Source organism: Sinocyclocheilus anshuiensis, unplaced genomic scaffold, assembly GCF_001515605.1.
Source record: "Sinocyclocheilus anshuiensis isolate Anshui unplaced genomic scaffold, SAMN03320099.WGS_v1.1 scaffold431, whole genome shotgun sequence".
Taxonomy (NCBI): Eukaryota; Metazoa; Chordata; class Actinopteri; order Cypriniformes; family Cyprinidae; genus Sinocyclocheilus; species Sinocyclocheilus anshuiensis.
In genome coordinates, this window is record NW_015551065.1 from 886,877 (window position 1) to 904,575 (window position 17,699).

Sequence of the window (17,699 nt, forward strand, 5' to 3'; positions counted from 1 at the left end):
GTAACAGACCATAATTTATTACCTCACACACCGTAGTTCTTCACTAACCTGGTGTTCATACACAAGCTTCATGGATGAATCTCCAGGTCATAATTCATACCAACAAGAAAATAAATAAATAAATAATAACTTAAAAAACAACAACACAAAAGAAATTAAAATTAAACTTTTTATTTTATTTTATATAATTGTATTTTATTTGTTTTATGTTATTTTAGGACCATTAGGATTTATGCTTTCAGAATTTTTACTTTTGGGTTATTTCCTTTTCTATTATACAGTTTGAGAATATATATGTCAAAACAAGGTTTTCTATCTATCTATCTATCTATATAACACAATACAATATATAAAAAATATATACAAAACAAAAATAACTATAAAAACAAAATATAATTCATTATGTATTCTCAACAGTGTTATTTTAATATTATTTCTATACTATTATTATTTTTATTAATATTTTGAATTTAAACAAGTAAACATATTTTAAATATGACTTTTTATGTTTTTTACTTTTTATGTTACTTTAGATTTTTTTTTTTTTAAATTTTTTATTTATTTCCAGTTAGAAATTGCTTAATCTAAAAAATCTGAAACTGAAATGAATTAAAAAAAATATTGATATTTAATTTTATTTCATCTTAAATGAACAGCAATGTTGTATCATACTTTAGTAGTGAGTTATTAATATTGATATTTGTTTTTAATATAGTAATGATAACAGGAAATATTTTTGTATAAATTACACTAATGAGAGTTTGAGGGGAAAGTAATTTTCATGGAAATCTCAATTAAAAAATAAAAAGTATGTAACATATAATTTCTTTTTTCTTTCTTTTTTTTTTTGTGGGGTGAAATATGACCTGAGCACATTCTCGACAGGTTTCATGAGATTCACCTGTATGTGTGCATGTGCATTTTAATGTAGATGAGTCTGTAATTTGTTTTCCCTCTGAACTCGGAGCAAAACTCACAGTGGGAAATCACTGTCAGAAATCTGTCCTGTCTCATCCCTCCTTCTTTTTTTGTTCTCATCTCCAAAAGCTCCTGCCCTGTGTCCTCCCTTGCCCAGCACTCTTCCCCTCTCATCCCTCTTTCATCCTCCCCTCCGGCCTCCCGGGCGCCGCTTGCTTTGATTCTCTGAGCTGGACGGCGGTTATCAGCCGGCCCCAGCCTCTCCACATCAGAGAGGGATGGAGGGAAGCGCGGAGAGATAAAGAGTGTGACGGGGACATATGGAGTTATTGAGAAGAGAAATGGAAACGGAAGGATGGCTAGAAAGGAATGTGAAATTTGAAAGCAGGAAAAGCAAAAGTGATGGGGAGAATAATGAAGGCGAGAGGGAGAAATGTCTGGAAGATGGATGGCGTTAGGGAGGAGCGTGTGGAGGTGTCACTGAGTGAGAAAGAGCACATGCCAGTGTTCTCCCTGAGGCCCTGCACGCTCAAATACTGAGTTTTGATTTTTATTTTGAATATTGATTCGATTCTGAGGTGAAAACCAACAACAGGAAGCTTCCAGTCCCCAAGACAAGTTCCGACCCAGATACATACAGATAGAGGCTCACCGGGTGTGTCGCAGTGGTGTACTACTGTACTACTCATACTAGTCTTGCAGTATGTTTATGCAGTATGCTAATTTTCTGTACACACAAAATACGGATGAAATACTGCATTTGCTGAATATACAGCCAGAGACTACTGTTACTATCATATTATTAAATAATATTAAAGTATTTGTTAAAATTTCAAATATTTAATTTTTATATTTTCTGTTTTCATTTTTTGTAATTTTATTGAGTTTGTCATTTTACTTGTTTTTTTATGTTTATGTAGTATTTATTGAGTTTTTAGTTTGAGTTATTTTAGCACTTCTACTAAACTAGACGAAGATGAGAAATAAAATTATGAAATAAGTTAATTTTTTTGAAATATTTTATTTTATTAAATTTAAATAATACATTTTTATTAAGTTTTAAAATTATTATTTTTTTTTAGCTATTATAGTACTTTGACTAAACTAAAATTAAAAATGTTGTCTTGGCAACTAGAAGAAATGAAATTCTTCTAGGTTTTTTAATATTTAATTTTATTTCAGATCATGTTTATTTTATTTCAAACAATGAAAATGCTTTTTATGGTTTTAGTTTTAGTTAACAATAATAAAAAGTGCACATTGTAAACCATCAATTTGACTAATTTCGAATTTCAGTGTGACAAACTGACAAGCTTTTTATTTTATTATTATTATTATTATTATTAATATATATTATTTGATTGAGCTGCCAAAAGTAAAGATATTTTACATAAAACTGGATTTTAAGTTGGCATAAAATGGAAATCTGCTCTATCTGTTTTTTTAAATGCTTCTTATTGATATATTGAACTAGTCATCCATGCATATATTTGATTTTCTTTTTTTTTAACCTCATAATTTTTAATCAAAATGTCAAATGTCAGTGAAATGACAGACTTCTCTCTGGTGACATATGCAGGATTTCTCCAATCACTTAGTCTGCTTAAACCCCGCTTCTTTCTTAAAACCGAATGCAAGCCAATCAGATAGAACTAAGTCCCCGCCCTACTTTTTCTTTTTTTTGAAAATACATTTCATTCGGATGTACATCACAATACCAAAAGAAAAAAAAAAGTGCTGTTGCTACTTCAGCCTCTTTGCGACTTCAGAAAATGAACAATATTATTCACAAAATTAAACATTTAACATAGTAATGTCATGTAATGGCAATGTAGCATACTAAAGTTTGAAGTTGTTAACTGTTTTACATGTTAGACGTTATAAAGTATATACTGCACAGTGTGTAATATCTATTCGGAACATAACCAGTGTGCTTCCTGAGGCCATCTGTGCTTAAACAATGTCTTTTTCTTCATGTCATTGCTAAACTCTAACACTCATGGGAAAAGCACATGCAAAAAAGAGCAATAAAGGTGTTCCTCCTTAGAGACGAGGATAAGAAAGGAGTTTGAACAAATAACGGCAGGAGAGAGAGAAATGTATTCTGTGGTAGTATTTTTAGATCAAAGGATCTTTGTGATTGGAGCCGGTTTGAACCGTGCGGTGCCTTCGGGTGGTCACATGACCACCGCAGCTCTCATAGCAAGAACCCCAGGGCCAGATATGTGCACGGAAGTCTGGAGGGGGTGACTGAATGAATGCCTGATTAAAACCCATCACCACCATCAATAAGTAATGACCAACAGCCAGTTCAAGCAAAAACGCAATCAAGAGCAGAGAGAAAGAGAGAGAGAGTGGAAATGGATGAAAGGAAGGATGTTCACTAGAAATTAAATGACCATCATTCACCGCTGGGTTGAAACTCTATATAGTGATTTTGTATTGTCGCTGTATATGTGTGCGAGTGTAAAATTAGGCTGTGCCCTTGTTCCCATGTCCGTCGGTTTCCCTGTGGGATACTGCAGCTATGCAAGTCGGTATGAGAGGGAAAAACACCCATAGTTTCTAGATTTGTTTTTGCCAAAGCTTCTGCTGGCCATGATTTGATAACCAAACCATCGAACCTCAGGGAACTTCCCTTGCCCTCTGTGCGCTCGGAGGAAAAATGTCATTGCTCAGATGTTGCCGTGTCATACCGTGCTGAAAAAACAGCAGATCTGCATGAATTTCCATGGGTTTTAATGGTCGCTGCTGCTTTTGCTAGTGGACCAGCAAAAACAAATGCTGTGGTGAAGCTGAGGACTGAGGAAATCTTGCTTTTGAAGCCACGCTAGTTAAAAAGCATTATGAGGACTGTATGTAATACTGAATAACACACTACAGTCAAAACTATAATCCTTTATTTTCCATGTGCTTTAGTATGATAGTCAGCATATCAAAATAAGTGTACTTCTTTAAAGCGAGATGATTTAAACTGTACTTGTGTAGTAAAAATGGAAATTCGGTCATTTAATTTTTCTTCTGTTGAAAAAAAAAGAAGGTTGGTAACCAAACAGTTGATGGTAGCCATTGACACTTCCATAGCATTTTTTTTTTACACTATGGAAGTAAAAGGGGACCAACAACTTTTTGGTTACCCACATTCTTCAAAATATCTTCTTTTTTGGGCGAACTATCCCTTTAAGTGTGTTAAGAAACTGTAATGAAGGTGTCTCTCTTTAAGTACACTTAAGTGGTCTTTTACTGTATTAATATTATTTGAGTTTTTTAAAATATACTTTTACTTATATACTTTAAGATTATACTACAAGTGCGCATAAAATACAATTAAAAAATTAAAAATTACAAACATGTATATGTTTCTTACTTTTTTTTTAACAAAAACAAAACAAAAAGGTTTTGAAGAATGTTCGTAACCAAACAGTTTGATGGTCCCCATTGACTTCCATTTTGTGGGAAAAATAACATGGAATTCAATGGCTACCTGTTTGGTTACCAACATTCTTTAGTGCTCAACAGACGTTTGAAGTACACTACAAGTACACATTAAATACAATGTAGTGCATTCTTTTTCACAACAGGCAAAATGAAAGATTGTGATCTCATTTTTTATTGATTCATTGATTTTTTTTAACAAACCGCTCTCTCTAACATGTGTTTGACAGAGGTCCTGATGAATACAAAGACGGAGACATCAGATCTGAAGTGGACGACATACTCTCGCTCTAAACCTGAGGTGAGACCTGCAGCTCCAGCGTCTGACCCTACATATAGAGCAAAAGCTCAGTGCAGACTGTATATTGTCACAGCTGATCTCCACTAACCAGTCGGTCTTCATGTGTCTCCTCTATGTGCAGTGGGAGGAGATCAGCGGTCTAGATGAAGAGAACAACAGCGTGAGGACCTATCAGATCTGCCAGGCCGACGGCTCGTCCAGTCACTGGCTGCGCAGTAAGCTCATCGAGCGGCGAGGGGCGTCGCAGGTGTACGTGGAGCTGCTCTTCACCATGATCGAATGCTCATCGCGGAGCACGCACCACCGATCCTGCAAAGAGACCTTCAACCTTTACTACTACCAGAGCGACACGGATGACGCGACAGCAACCCACCCAGCGTGGATGGAGAACCCCTATACCAAGGTGCACACATGCAGACAATCATACGCACTCGAATACGCATGGAAAATTGTAGAAATAAGAGATGTTATTAATGTTACTGAAAGGAAAATTTAATAGATTTCGGTTATATCTAATTCACATATCAATTTAGTCTCACGTTTCTTCTTATTTGTATTTATTTATTGGAGAAATCAAAAAGACATAAACATAATAATTGTAGACATACCATTGTGAAAAGTACACATTACAGCATACTTTTAAAAATCTAATTTAATTTAATCTAATGTTTTTCAGACACTTAATTGCATGAAATTACATGAAAATGTTTTAAAGAGTTATATTAAATGCAGTTCGCTAAACTTTAGAGTGCTTTTTTGACCCACTTCTTAAGGACTTACGTACAGCTTATATAATTTCATAATTACTTATATTGTCTTTAAAATATGGTTAAAGTGTACTTCTGAATGTACTGACAAGTATTTATCATAAAATAAATAAAATACTTAATTGTAATTTCTACTGACACTTGTATGTCAAGTATTTAAATTTATTTGTAAGTACGCATAATGAAGTTGAAATTTAGTACATTTATAATATTACCTTTAAATGCAATATCAATTAACATTATCAAGTACCTTAAATGTTCTTTAGCATGTTATTCAACACGTCAAAATAAGTGTACTTCTTTAAAGCATGACAAATATATATATTTGATACATATATAAAACAATTATTTAAAATATGCTTTAATGAAAAACTTGATATATTTTGAAAGCTTGCTTGTAGTTATGAAAGTGTATTCCAAGTACACTTAAGTGGCCTTTTATTTCATTAATATAATATATTATCTGAAAGTACTTTTAAAAAAAATACTTTTTGAAGTACATTACAAGTGCAAATTTAGTACAATTAAGTGCAATTCTATTTAATTTTAGGATACAGTGAAACTAAATCTATAAAATGAAAATGTCGATAGCATACCACATCCTTTGGGCTTTGGAAGACTTGGATTGTTTGATTGTTTTTCAATGTTTGAGATCACATTGAGATCGCTGATTTGAGTTAAGCTGAGTACAGTTTGAGATATTATTGAGGTGATTCGAGATCAAAAAAGTCTCCATTTTCTCGCCATTAAATCTCAATCCTGGAAAACACTGAATATATATGAGGTCAGTTGAGGTGTTCACATTTAGTCTCATTGCTGTCTCATGGAAAAAATCCAAGTGTAAAAGATCACCTTTGTGATTTTTCTCTTTTATGGATCTCACCAGTTTTTGCCGTATATCTGTTTCCATTAGGTGGACACGGTGGCCGCAGACTTCCTGCTGCGTAAAGGTGGAGAGAAGAAGTTTAATGTCAAAACGCTGCGTTTGGGCCCTTTGACCAAACGGGGATTCTACTTGGCGTTCCAGGCCCAGGGCGCATGCATGGCCCTTCTATCCGTGCGCGTCTTCTTTAAGAAGTGTCCGGCTCTCACGCGCTCACTATCCGTCTTCCTGGAGACAGTTCCACGCTCGCTGGTCCAGGAGGCAGTGGGCCAGTGTGTGGCCAACGCAGCGCAGCCTGGACCCAATCCCAGACCGCCCAAGATGTTCTGTGGAGAAGATGGACAGTGGGTGGACCAGCCCACCACCACCTGCACTTGCCTGCCGGGCTTCGAGGCCAGCCATGGAGAGCTGGAGTGTAGAGGTGAGTGAGAATAAAAGGCTTCTCTGAAGCTAATAGGAGCTCTCTGTGAAGGCGATGAGCTGGAGCCAAAAATATAGCCAAATTTCAGTTAAATTAAACAACGCTGAAAAATTATTTGATGTGTCTTACAGTGCTATTTAAATCACAGAATATAATACACTCATTACATCAGATTCTGATGTGCTTAATATATTGTGCTTCTATAATGTGACATAAATGTTATTCTTTGAAGTATGGAAGCATATAGGTAGCGTAATTCAATTTAAAATGCAATATGCAAAATGGCAATGCAATATGCAAAATGGCATTGTATTTCTGTATCGTTTACGCTCCACTTCATCTTCCAGGGAATTCAACGATCTTATCAGATCTCGAGCTGCCATATTTCAAACGATCCAAATGTAACACGCTTCTGCCAATCCCTGCCTTGAAGCAATGATTGACGGAGGGTGGGCGTGGTCAGCTCGGAATGCATTTTCAAAGCCGCACTGAATTTTGCTACAAATATCCACGGCGTCATGATGAAAATGCAATCCTAAGTGTTCTAACTGTTAGTCTAAATGCATTTAGGACAAATAGCATTTAAATGATCATTATGCTACCATTTCTGCTTGAACGTTACACATATCAAATCAATTTGTGTTATACATTTTCATTTTCATTTCGCAACTTATAAAGCGTATTGCATTTTAAATTGAATTTCGCTACCTATATGCTTCCATATTGAAGTACCTTGGAGAAGCTTTTTAAACATAAGTCTAGACAAAAAATCTCTTATCCTCACCAAAGCTGCATTGATGTGATACAGTAAAAACCGTAATATTGTGAAAAATTATCACAATTTAAAATAACTGCTTTCTATGTGAATATTTTTTTAAATGTCATTTTAAGTCAAAGCTGAATTTTCAGCGTCATTACTCCAGTCTTTAGTGTAACATGATCCTTCAGAAATCATTATAATATGCTGATTTGCTGCTTGAGAGACATTTAATATTATTATTAATGCAGAAAACAGTTGCGCTTAATATTTTGAATCACATTATGGATTTTTCAGGATTTTTGATGAATAGAAAGTTTAAAATAACAGCGTTTGAAATCAAAATCTTATGTAAAAAGAATAATATATATATATATATATATATATATATACAGTAGTCAACATTTGAAGTGGATCAAAACCTTTCATCAGAGTTGTCCTAAAACCAAAATGCGTTCTTGTCTTAGTACAACTCTGATTAACTTTTTTGATCCACTTCAAATGTTGACTACTGTATTTGAAAATCTGGAATCTGAGGGTGCAAAAAAAAAAAAAAAAAAAAAAAATTTTGAAAGTCTCTTAAGGTCACCAAGGCTGCATTTATTTAATCCAAAGTACAGTAAAAACAGAATTAAAATAACAGCGTTTGAAATCAAAATCTTATGTAAAAAGAATAATATATATATATATATATATATATATATACAGTAGTCAACATTTGAAGTGGATCAAAACCTTTCATCAGAGTTGTCCTAAAATCTAAAATTAAAATGCGTTCTTGTCTAAAGACAACTTTGATTAACTTTTTTGATCCACTTAAAATGTTGACTACTGTATATATATACTATACTATACTATACTGTACTATACTATACTATTTTAAACATCTAAAAAATATTACTAATCCAAAACTTTTGAACGGTAGAGTATATACTATTACCGTCTGAAGATGAAAAAAAAGTGGAGCATTTTTAGTTTAATGTCGTCTAACTAACAATAAATACTGTTGTTTTACATTTTTAACACAGTCTGATTAAATAACGAAACAAGATATAAAATAAATTCACAGCCTACTTTCAGTTTGTCCCATAGAAAATAGAAGGTCAGGTTGAGCACATTGAATTGTGGTTAGAGTACTAAACACAGTGTGCTCTGGTTCAATGATACACATTTTGACAAATGTAGCTGGTCAGCTGGGTTTTCCATGCATACAAAACAGTTTCTTACTGTGCCCAGTAGAAAGCAAACCATTCAGAACATAAACTTCCATCTTTATACGTACTATCACAAATGTATGAACCTGAGAGACTGTCGAGTACAGAATATTTTGCACACACACACACACACACACACAAACATGCGCTTTTCTACCTTAAGAGTAAGTCTTGAGGACGTTTATACTGACAACGGCTGCAACTTCAACACTGATAAGAGCCCAGAGAGACAGTAAAGGACAGATGGGACTGAATTAGACTAAGACTGTGACACTTGAGAAGGAGGGAAAACATTGACTGAATGCAAGGCAGAGTGAGAGAGGTGAGATGAAGGTCTCTCAGAAAAGCCGTTCAGACTAGAGGAAAGAGACAGGATGTGGAGACGCTCGCAGTGGAGAGATCAGGAGAGAGGATTACGGTGTATTTCATCAGTGTCCTACAGCTGGACACATTTTCATTCACTATTACATTACAGTCCTGTGCATCCGGGGTGCATTTACATTTCTGCATATATCAGACACTTTTATCCAAAGCGACTTAAGCTGGTGCACACAGTACACGTCTGGCCACAGTACTGCCATTTCAGCCAAATTGCAAAAGCATTCTTTTTATCAAAGGGCAAAATCACCAGTCTTTGATCGTTTAATGTGACATGCTCACAGATGACAGATTAATTGCCTTTCTGATAAATGTTAGTCTTCAATGTGTCTGATATTTTGGGTCACAAGACCTCCAGTGTGATTGCATTTGTGACTGCCATCTTTTGAAGAATGAATAAGACCACAGTGACACAGATTAGACAAATGCTAGCTTTAGAAAGTTTGGGATTGGTAAGATTAAAAATCTTATTTTTATTTCATTTATTTTTAATGTTGTTGGAAGAGGTCTCTCAAAGGCTGTATTTAAGCGCAGTAAAATAATATTGTAAAATATTATTGCAATTTAAAATACCCGTTTTCTATGTGAATATATTTCATATTATACAGCTCCGGAATAAATATACATAAATTATTTAATTTTCATTGTTTCAAAAGTGGAACTAAAACAAAAACAGGAATAATTGTAATGCAGCTAGGTTCATCTGTTCATCATCTTCATATCGACAATACAACTTCATGCCCATAAAACTAATTTTTAAACCCCCAGGCTCGGATTCCATTGTAAGTTCATGACTACAATCACGTTTTCCTTCATTTTTACAACGCTCAGCGACTCAAAATGATTTTCTGTGGTAATCGACAGCATATGTTGCATGTGTGTAGGTTGACCGGGAAAAGGATTTACCCGGGAAAATTCATTTAAGGACACGACTGATCTACTTTAATTCATGTAATCGCCATCTCTCAGTGGAGTGGGTCAGTCCAAATCCTCCCAGGTTTCAAATATGACTCCAGCTCTTTAATGAAGTTTTTTTTTGCAATGGGTGGGGTGTGTGTGTGTGTGTGAGTGTTAAAGGCTGTACTCGTCTGTTAAACACTGCAGCTGTGCTTTCTGTGGGCGTGAACCCCTGGAGTTCACACACACACACACACACACACACACACACTCAATGACTTACTCAGCATTCATCCACTCAAACACACTACATCTGCTGTTCATCTCTTTCTTTCACACACCCACACACACAAAGGCAGCGCAAAGCCATAATAGTGGCGCCTCCGGGCAGGGATGTGTCCAGTACAAAGGCACTCTAATGACATGACCAATTAGGTATGGGCAGAGAGAAAAAGAGAAAGAAAGAAAGACAGAAAAAAAGAGAATCCTGCAGTTTATTAGGCAGGTGAAAGGCCGAATGGAAAGTGTGTGGTCACAGGTGAAGGACTGTGAGGCCAGACAAGAAGTGTGTGTGTGTGTGTGTGGGTGTGGTGAACAGTACTAATGACTCCAATTAACCACATGCAGATTCACACATGTACAATCTCTTCTTGTTAATTGTGGAACTACTGCGGTAGAACCACTTTTAGTATGGCACAGTATAAAAGTTTGGGGATGGTACGTTTTTGAACGAAGACTCTCCTGCTCACCAAGGCTGCATTTATTGGATCAAAATTACAGTGAAAACAGTAATATTGTGAAATATTTGTGCAATTTAAAATAGCTGTTTTCTATTTGAATATTTTTATTTTATACTCTAAAATAATATTTTTATTTTTATTTAGATGGAATTAGTTTTCTAAACAATATTTAATAAAGCTGGATGCTTGTCATTTGATGCACAGATTTTGATGGGTTTGGACTCTTTGTAGTTGTTACCGTAAAGGGAGTTTCTGTTGTCTAGATCTGGGCATTATAGACAATTATGTGTTCTCAATGTGAGCCTCGTGAAACCCAATTAATTAATTATGCAATTATACAATTATGTGTATAATTAAGGAAAGGAATGAAATAAGATAAGGATCGTACCTGACGCTGCTCTGAGCGGTTTCAGCGATCACACACGCTGTATTGATGTAATTTTCTGCCAGCAGCGCTCGCAGGACCGCCAACCCAGAAAGTTGACAAAAAAATTGTTCTCCAGGCAGTTTAACAAGAAAATTAGCTTTAGTTATAGTATTCAACAAAGGTTTAAAATAAATGAGGAGAAGAGTTGTGAAAACAATAACAGTGCAATCACAGACATTCCTATCTGGACAAGATTAGTTTTCTCTGAGGACCCTCTGGTAATAAAAAAAAAACACAAGTAATTTGCTCAGTAATATTTTCCGGAGGTTGTGCAAGACAAACAGATATGTTCAATTTGGATGGGATTAAAATCAGTGTGTGTCTATGAAACACAAATTTGCCTTGGGCAAAGGTACTCAGAAGTTATATGCACTACCGTTGAGTAAGATTTAAGGTCAGTACGTTTCTTTCTTTTTTTATTCTGCAAGGATGCAATAAATTGACAAGAAGTGACAGTAAAGTCATCAACAGTTTTTTTTTTTTTTTTCAAATAAATGCTGTTCTTTTGAACTTTCTGTTCATCAAAGAATGTGGTTAAAAATATGAAGCAGCACAACAGTTTTTAACATTTCTTGAATCGTCTTATAAGAATGATTTCTGAAGGATAATGTGACACTGAAACCTGGAGTAATGATGCTAAAAAAAATTCAGCTTTGACTCACAGAAATAAATTACATTTAAAAATATATTCACTTAGAAAACTGTTATTTTCAATTTTAATAATATTTCACATTATTACTGTTTTTACTATATTTTTGATCAAATAAATGCAGCATTGGTGAGAAAAAGAGACTTCTTTAAAAAAAAATAAAATATAAATAAAATTGTACCGATCCCAAAATTCTGAACGGTAGTGTACCATTTTGTTGAAAAATTGTATAAATTCATAATTGATACGTTTCTTAATCTGTCCATCCGTAGTACACATCCTCAACAAAAGACACTGATATGGATGTCAACAGTAATATCTTTTTTGTGTCTTTAAAACCACCAGAGGCCTGAAGATCATTATCCTTCAGCGAGTAAATTCACAGACATTCATTATGGAAACGTTTCGAATAACACACACACACACACACACACACACAAAAACCAGTGTAACACCACTTTAACTAGGAGGAAAATTCAGACCACATGTTTTGGTCTGAGTGAAACTGATGTTAATCAAATCCAGATGTGTTTCCATCAATAAAGGGCTTGTGGACTGATTATGAAATGAAACTGGTCAGGGAAACGTGTCTGTATACCCGTCTTTTCCAGTCTCATGAGACTCTGCTTTGCTTGTTCATGTGTGTGTCTGTATGTGTGTAGTGTTGTGTGTACGTCACGTCAGAGAAAAAACTACTAAAGTTTCATGGGTGACCTGCATGCGTGTGGGTTTTATCTGCTGAAAGTCTGTGTTTGTGCGAGGCTATAATCAAGTGATTGAATAGCTAAACATGCAGAAGAACATGATCATATTTCATATCATACACCGGACTTTGCCACACAGAGATTCAGAAGCGGTTTAAATCCCGAATCAAACTGTCATCAACTGAAATAGACACCGGAACATGCTTAGATTTGTTGTCTAAATGATTGTTTAAATGTTGACGCAAAACGACAAATGAGGTTTGTGCTTAAGACAGCAAGATCTTGAGAGAGAGGACAGAATGTGTGTGTGTGTGTGTGTGTTTATTTGATGGGAAAGTGTGTTTGTTTAATGATAATACAGCACTCATTCCCACAAAACATGTTTCTCTGAAAAGACTATGGTGGTCCAGACTGGTTGATGCTGGTTAGTGCTGGTTTAGCTAGCAAACCAGAATAGCCATGTGACAATTAGCAGGTTAAGCTCACGACTAGCATCCAAAACACAACAGACCCTACTGTTTTTTATGTAACTCTTTGTCTCATTCTCTCTGTCCAGCGTGTCCTGTGGGTCATTTTAAGATGGGATCTGGTCCTGGCCCGTGTTCTTTGTGTCCTGACTCCAGTCACACAGGAGAGATGGGATCTGCCTCCTGTGCGTGTCGCCCTGGTTTTTACCGTGCCCCTACCGACAGTCCAGATACACCCTGCACACGTGAGTACAGCTCCTTTCCCTCAACCATATAATGACAACTGGATCATATTTGATATGCTAATTTATAAGGCCTCTCAATTATTAACATGATCAAAACTGAAAAAAGGGTTTTAAACAATCTACTATGACTTCAATCTGCTACGTCCCTAATATGTCCCCTTTCAGGTCAGGATTTAAATGTCATTTTACTGTGAAATCTTTACCGATTTTTAAGAAGCAAGTATAAGAAAAAATTTCATATTATTAGCAATATTTCAAGATGAACATTTCCTGAAGCAACCTTCGTTTTTAGATGTTAAAATGTGAGTATCAAATATGATTAGGCTTTTCATCTCTCAATCAACATTGCATTATATGTTTTACCCCACACTAAAAACTTCAGAGCTTTGACCATAAAACTAAGCATTTAAACATCATCTTACTGTTATTGGGAAATAAAGACTGACAACTGATATTTCTATGCATTTTATGTAAGTAGTCTGTTATACTGAAGATCTCATTGATTTACATTACAAGCAATCAGAATTTCATCTTCCGTTTTGGCCATATAAATATCAGCGTTTGCACCAAATTGCATGTTTTTGCTCAGCTTGGGCTTCTGAATAAAACTGGGATGATTTTTTTCCCCTCATATGAGCTCCATGAAATAAGCTATAAAAGCCTGATGCATCAAATATGATACTCAGCAAAAACACATGCAAATAAATCTTTCCATTTCAAAAAATTAGATTTTTCTGACTATGATTTCATATGTCAGGCCTAAACTTCCCTCTCTTTGTCTTCCTCTAATTCCGTACTAGTCTGCTTTCCCACTTCTTGTGGTCTACATTGACTGTTCTGGTTTTTTTGTTGCTTTCTGGGTATTACAGATATGTCATGCAGATGAATGAACTGTGGCCATAATTCAAATGTCCTGTGCTTGTTGTCCTTTTCAGGTCCGCCCTCGTCCCCGCGCAGCCCTGTTCCCCAGGTCAATGACACCTCTCTCACGCTGGAATGGAGCGAACCGTTAGACAGCGGGGGCCGTTCGGACCTCACCTACAGCGTGGAGTGTCGAATGTGCTCGGCCCCCAGGGGCCCCTGCATGCCATGTGTGGACGGTGTGAATTACCGCCCGTCCCAAACTGGGATCCAGGGCCGGCGTGTGAGCATTTGGGGTCTCCGACCTCACACCACCTACAGCTTTACCGTGATGGCCCTCAACGGGGTCTCTCCTCTGAGCCTGCAGGGGCCCGCGGGGGAGACCATCAACATCACCACCAGCCCCAACGGTGAGACAGAGAGACAGTGAAGGTGCATATGAATGAAAGTTGTTGTTTTAGTTGAGTCTGTTAATTGCTCGTGTGTGTGTTGTGTAGTTCCTGTATTGGTGTCGGGTTTGAGGAAGGTCACAGCCACAGAATCCAGCCTGACGCTGCACTGGAACACACCGACCCAATCACACTACAGGATCCTACAGTACCAGCTACGCTACTGTGAGAAGGTAAACTACTACACTATACTGCACTGTACAACATTACACCATATCAACTTAATTGTATTGAATGTGCACTTACAGGCACTCTTAAAGGTATATCTTTCAAAAACTGTATTTGCAGATAATATAGTATTAATGAAATAAAAAGCCACTTAAGTGTACTTAAAGAAATTTTCTTAACACACTTAAGTACACTTTTAAAATGTGCACTTTGTAATTTCAAGTAAAACATTTTGCTTTAAAGTACATTTGAAATCATTATGTTTTGTCATACACTTATTTTGATGTGTTGACTGTACTAAAATGCAACTTAATTACAAATGTTTAAATTACACATGCATTTTAATACAGAACATTCAAGTTTCAATAGAAATAACATTAAAATACAAGTTGCACTTATGTATATTCTTTAAAATAAAAAATAATAAGTAACAGCAAGTAAAAGCAATACATATAAAGTAATAAAAATAAGTGCTTTACTTACACTCTTTACCTCTTATTGGTTACAGTAAAAAAAGAGCACACAGCATTTACTCAGGAAAATGTGATTTCTCATCACTGTAATTCAGTATTTTTTACCAGTATTTTTATGACCTCTCCCTATTTCCCTGTCTCCATCCTACCCATTCGTTCCATCTTTTTCTCAGTGCTTGTGTTTTATTGATCGCTCTCTGTGGCCCAGCTGCTCACTGTTTACTCTAGAGACCTGCCAGACTAATTAACAATTAATACATTCAAACAGCTCAGAAATGGTACGTGAAGAATCAATCAAATGATTTTAATGGAAGATACTGGTGTTTGTTCTTCTGACAGGAGCGCGGTTCTGAGGAAAACTCCTGTCATTTTATGGAGAGTAATATCAACGAGGTCGTATTGAGCGACTTGCGCAGGGCGACACAGTACGAGGTTCAGGTCCGCGCTCGCACCTTGGGCGGCTATGGCAGCTTCGGTCAAGCTGTCGTCTTTCGGACCCTTCCTGACGGTAAGAAAAGTTGTAGTCAGAGGCGCCAGTTCGGTGTTGTGGTAATTTATTAGTGCCCAACTTTTTGTGCCTCGAAGAGTTTTGTTTGAGAAGGCATTTTATTTATTTATTTTTCCTCCTTGTGTAGATCGAAGCCAATTTTTTTTTTAGATTGTATCGTACCTTTTTCCGTTTTTAAACCATTTCTCTCTCGCTCTGGCTGTCTGCCTCTCTCTGTTTCCCTAGAAGATGATTCCTCGTCTCCACTGCTTGTTACTGGGATCCTTATAGCCATGGGCATGCTGCTCCTCATCATCGTCATTGCTGCTGCAATCTACTGTATAAGGTACAACAAGAGACCAACAAGAAAAAGAGAGTGTGAGGTTGTTATAATTGGGCCTGCGTGGAAACTAGAAAGCTCAGGAGATTTCCACAGCCGTCATTCACTCATCCCCTGTCCATCGCATGCTTGCTTATTAAATATTTTAGCTATTTTAATGCTTTCAGCAATCACTAAAACTAGAAATCTTAGCAGTGTCTAACACATTTTACCATATTTATATTATGTGCTGTTTTCAGTGTTGAGATACTGTCTCTTATCCTGGGTTAATAAGAGGCAACAATAAGTAAGCCTTTTGTAGGTTAATGACCTGAACACTGACTTTGTGACACTTTCAGAAAGATTGAATTTCAAATAACATGTATTTTATGTCATCTGATTCAAATAATAGTTTGGGTTTAGGAATACCTGTTTTATTGAGTAATGAATGATGGGCATTATATGGGAAACATGTTCGGAAACAGTATTATGTTTGCTCAAATGATAAATGTTGTTATTTTTAACTAAAACTAAAACCAAGGTTATCATCATTTACTAAAACTAAAATTTTGTAAAATATTTTTGTTACTTGAAATAAAATTAACATTAACTGAAATAAAACAAAATATAAAATAACTTTTATATCAGCTAGTTGCCAAAGTAACATTTCTAATTTTTGTTTAGTTTAGGTACTGAAATAACTACAATTAAATAAACTAAAAGTTCATTTAAAAACTATATATACACTTTTTTGGCGTTCAGATCTACAGCAGGGTTATTATTGCTAGATAAAACTAGGACTATTCAAATAAAATATTAATATTAGATGAAAACTTTAAAGGGAAATGAGAAAAGTTGCCTTGGCAACTAACTAAAGCATTCAAATTGGAAATATAAAAAAGAACTAAAACTGAGTAAAAATAAATAAATTAAACCTGAATATAATATATATTAAAATATATATATAAATGACAAAAACACATAAAAAATACAAAAAATGTAAAGTGAAAACAGAAAATATTAAAATCATTAAAATTAAAATATTAATAAAAAGTATAATAGTATATCAATGATACTAAAATAACTGACTAAAACAATAAAAAATCATTTTCTGTAATTAAAGCTAAATAAAACTAAATAAAAACAAAGTTACAGCAAAAAATTTGACATGTTGTCCAGGCAATTAACTGAAATAAAATAATTTTATGTAGAAGTACTAAAATTACTAAAACAAATAAAAAAAATTAAGCCAATTAGAAATATAAAAACTAATAAAAATGACAAAGTACATAAAATTACTAAAATCAGTTTTTTTTAATGAATACTGTAATAGTATATAAATAATATTGTAATAACACAGTAAATTACACACCTCACCTTTACATCCATTTTGCAGAATTGCACTGATTTCTCCACACAGCCAGAGTGGAAAAAAGTGGTAATTCTGTGTGGAACTAATTAAATGAAGTGACAATGACTTAATTTGCCTCTAGCCTTTCGTATACCAGTTTGAGCTGAAAGACCTAATGTACTCTTCCAAAGTGATCAGACTGTCCTAACAGTTATTTCAGCTACATTTGCGGAAACTGAGAAAGAGAGAGAGAGAGAGAGATAGAGAAGAGACGAGAAAGGGGAAGTGGAGACAGGATGCAGTAGTCCCACCCCAGGCTCTACAGGCCAATTCAGTTGAACAATAGTTGTGTCCCTGGGGTACCCCACACACACACACACACACACAC

General features: G+C 35.3%; 1 protein-coding gene across 2 annotated transcripts in view; it reads left to right on the forward strand.

Moving 5' to 3' along the window:
- Positions 1-17,699, forward strand: part of ephb4a (eph receptor B4a) — a 43,731-nt gene that overhangs the window by 18,936 nt on the left and 7,096 nt on the right. Inside the window, exons 2-9 of one of the 2 annotated variants that reach the window (XM_016451931.1) lie at positions 4,584-4,654; positions 4,776-5,057; positions 6,335-6,725; positions 13,048-13,203; positions 14,139-14,474; positions 14,562-14,686; positions 15,494-15,662; positions 15,888-15,987. In XM_016451931.1, the coding sequence (XP_016307417.1) occupies positions 4,584-4,654; positions 4,776-5,057; positions 6,335-6,725; positions 13,048-13,203; positions 14,139-14,474; positions 14,562-14,686; positions 15,494-15,662; positions 15,888-15,987 (1,630 nt within the window). The remainder of the gene's footprint in view (positions 1-4,583; positions 4,655-4,775; positions 5,058-6,334; positions 6,726-13,047; positions 13,204-14,138; positions 14,475-14,561; positions 14,687-15,493; positions 15,663-15,887; positions 15,988-17,699) is intronic. The other variant, XM_016451932.1, reaches the window with a different exon arrangement.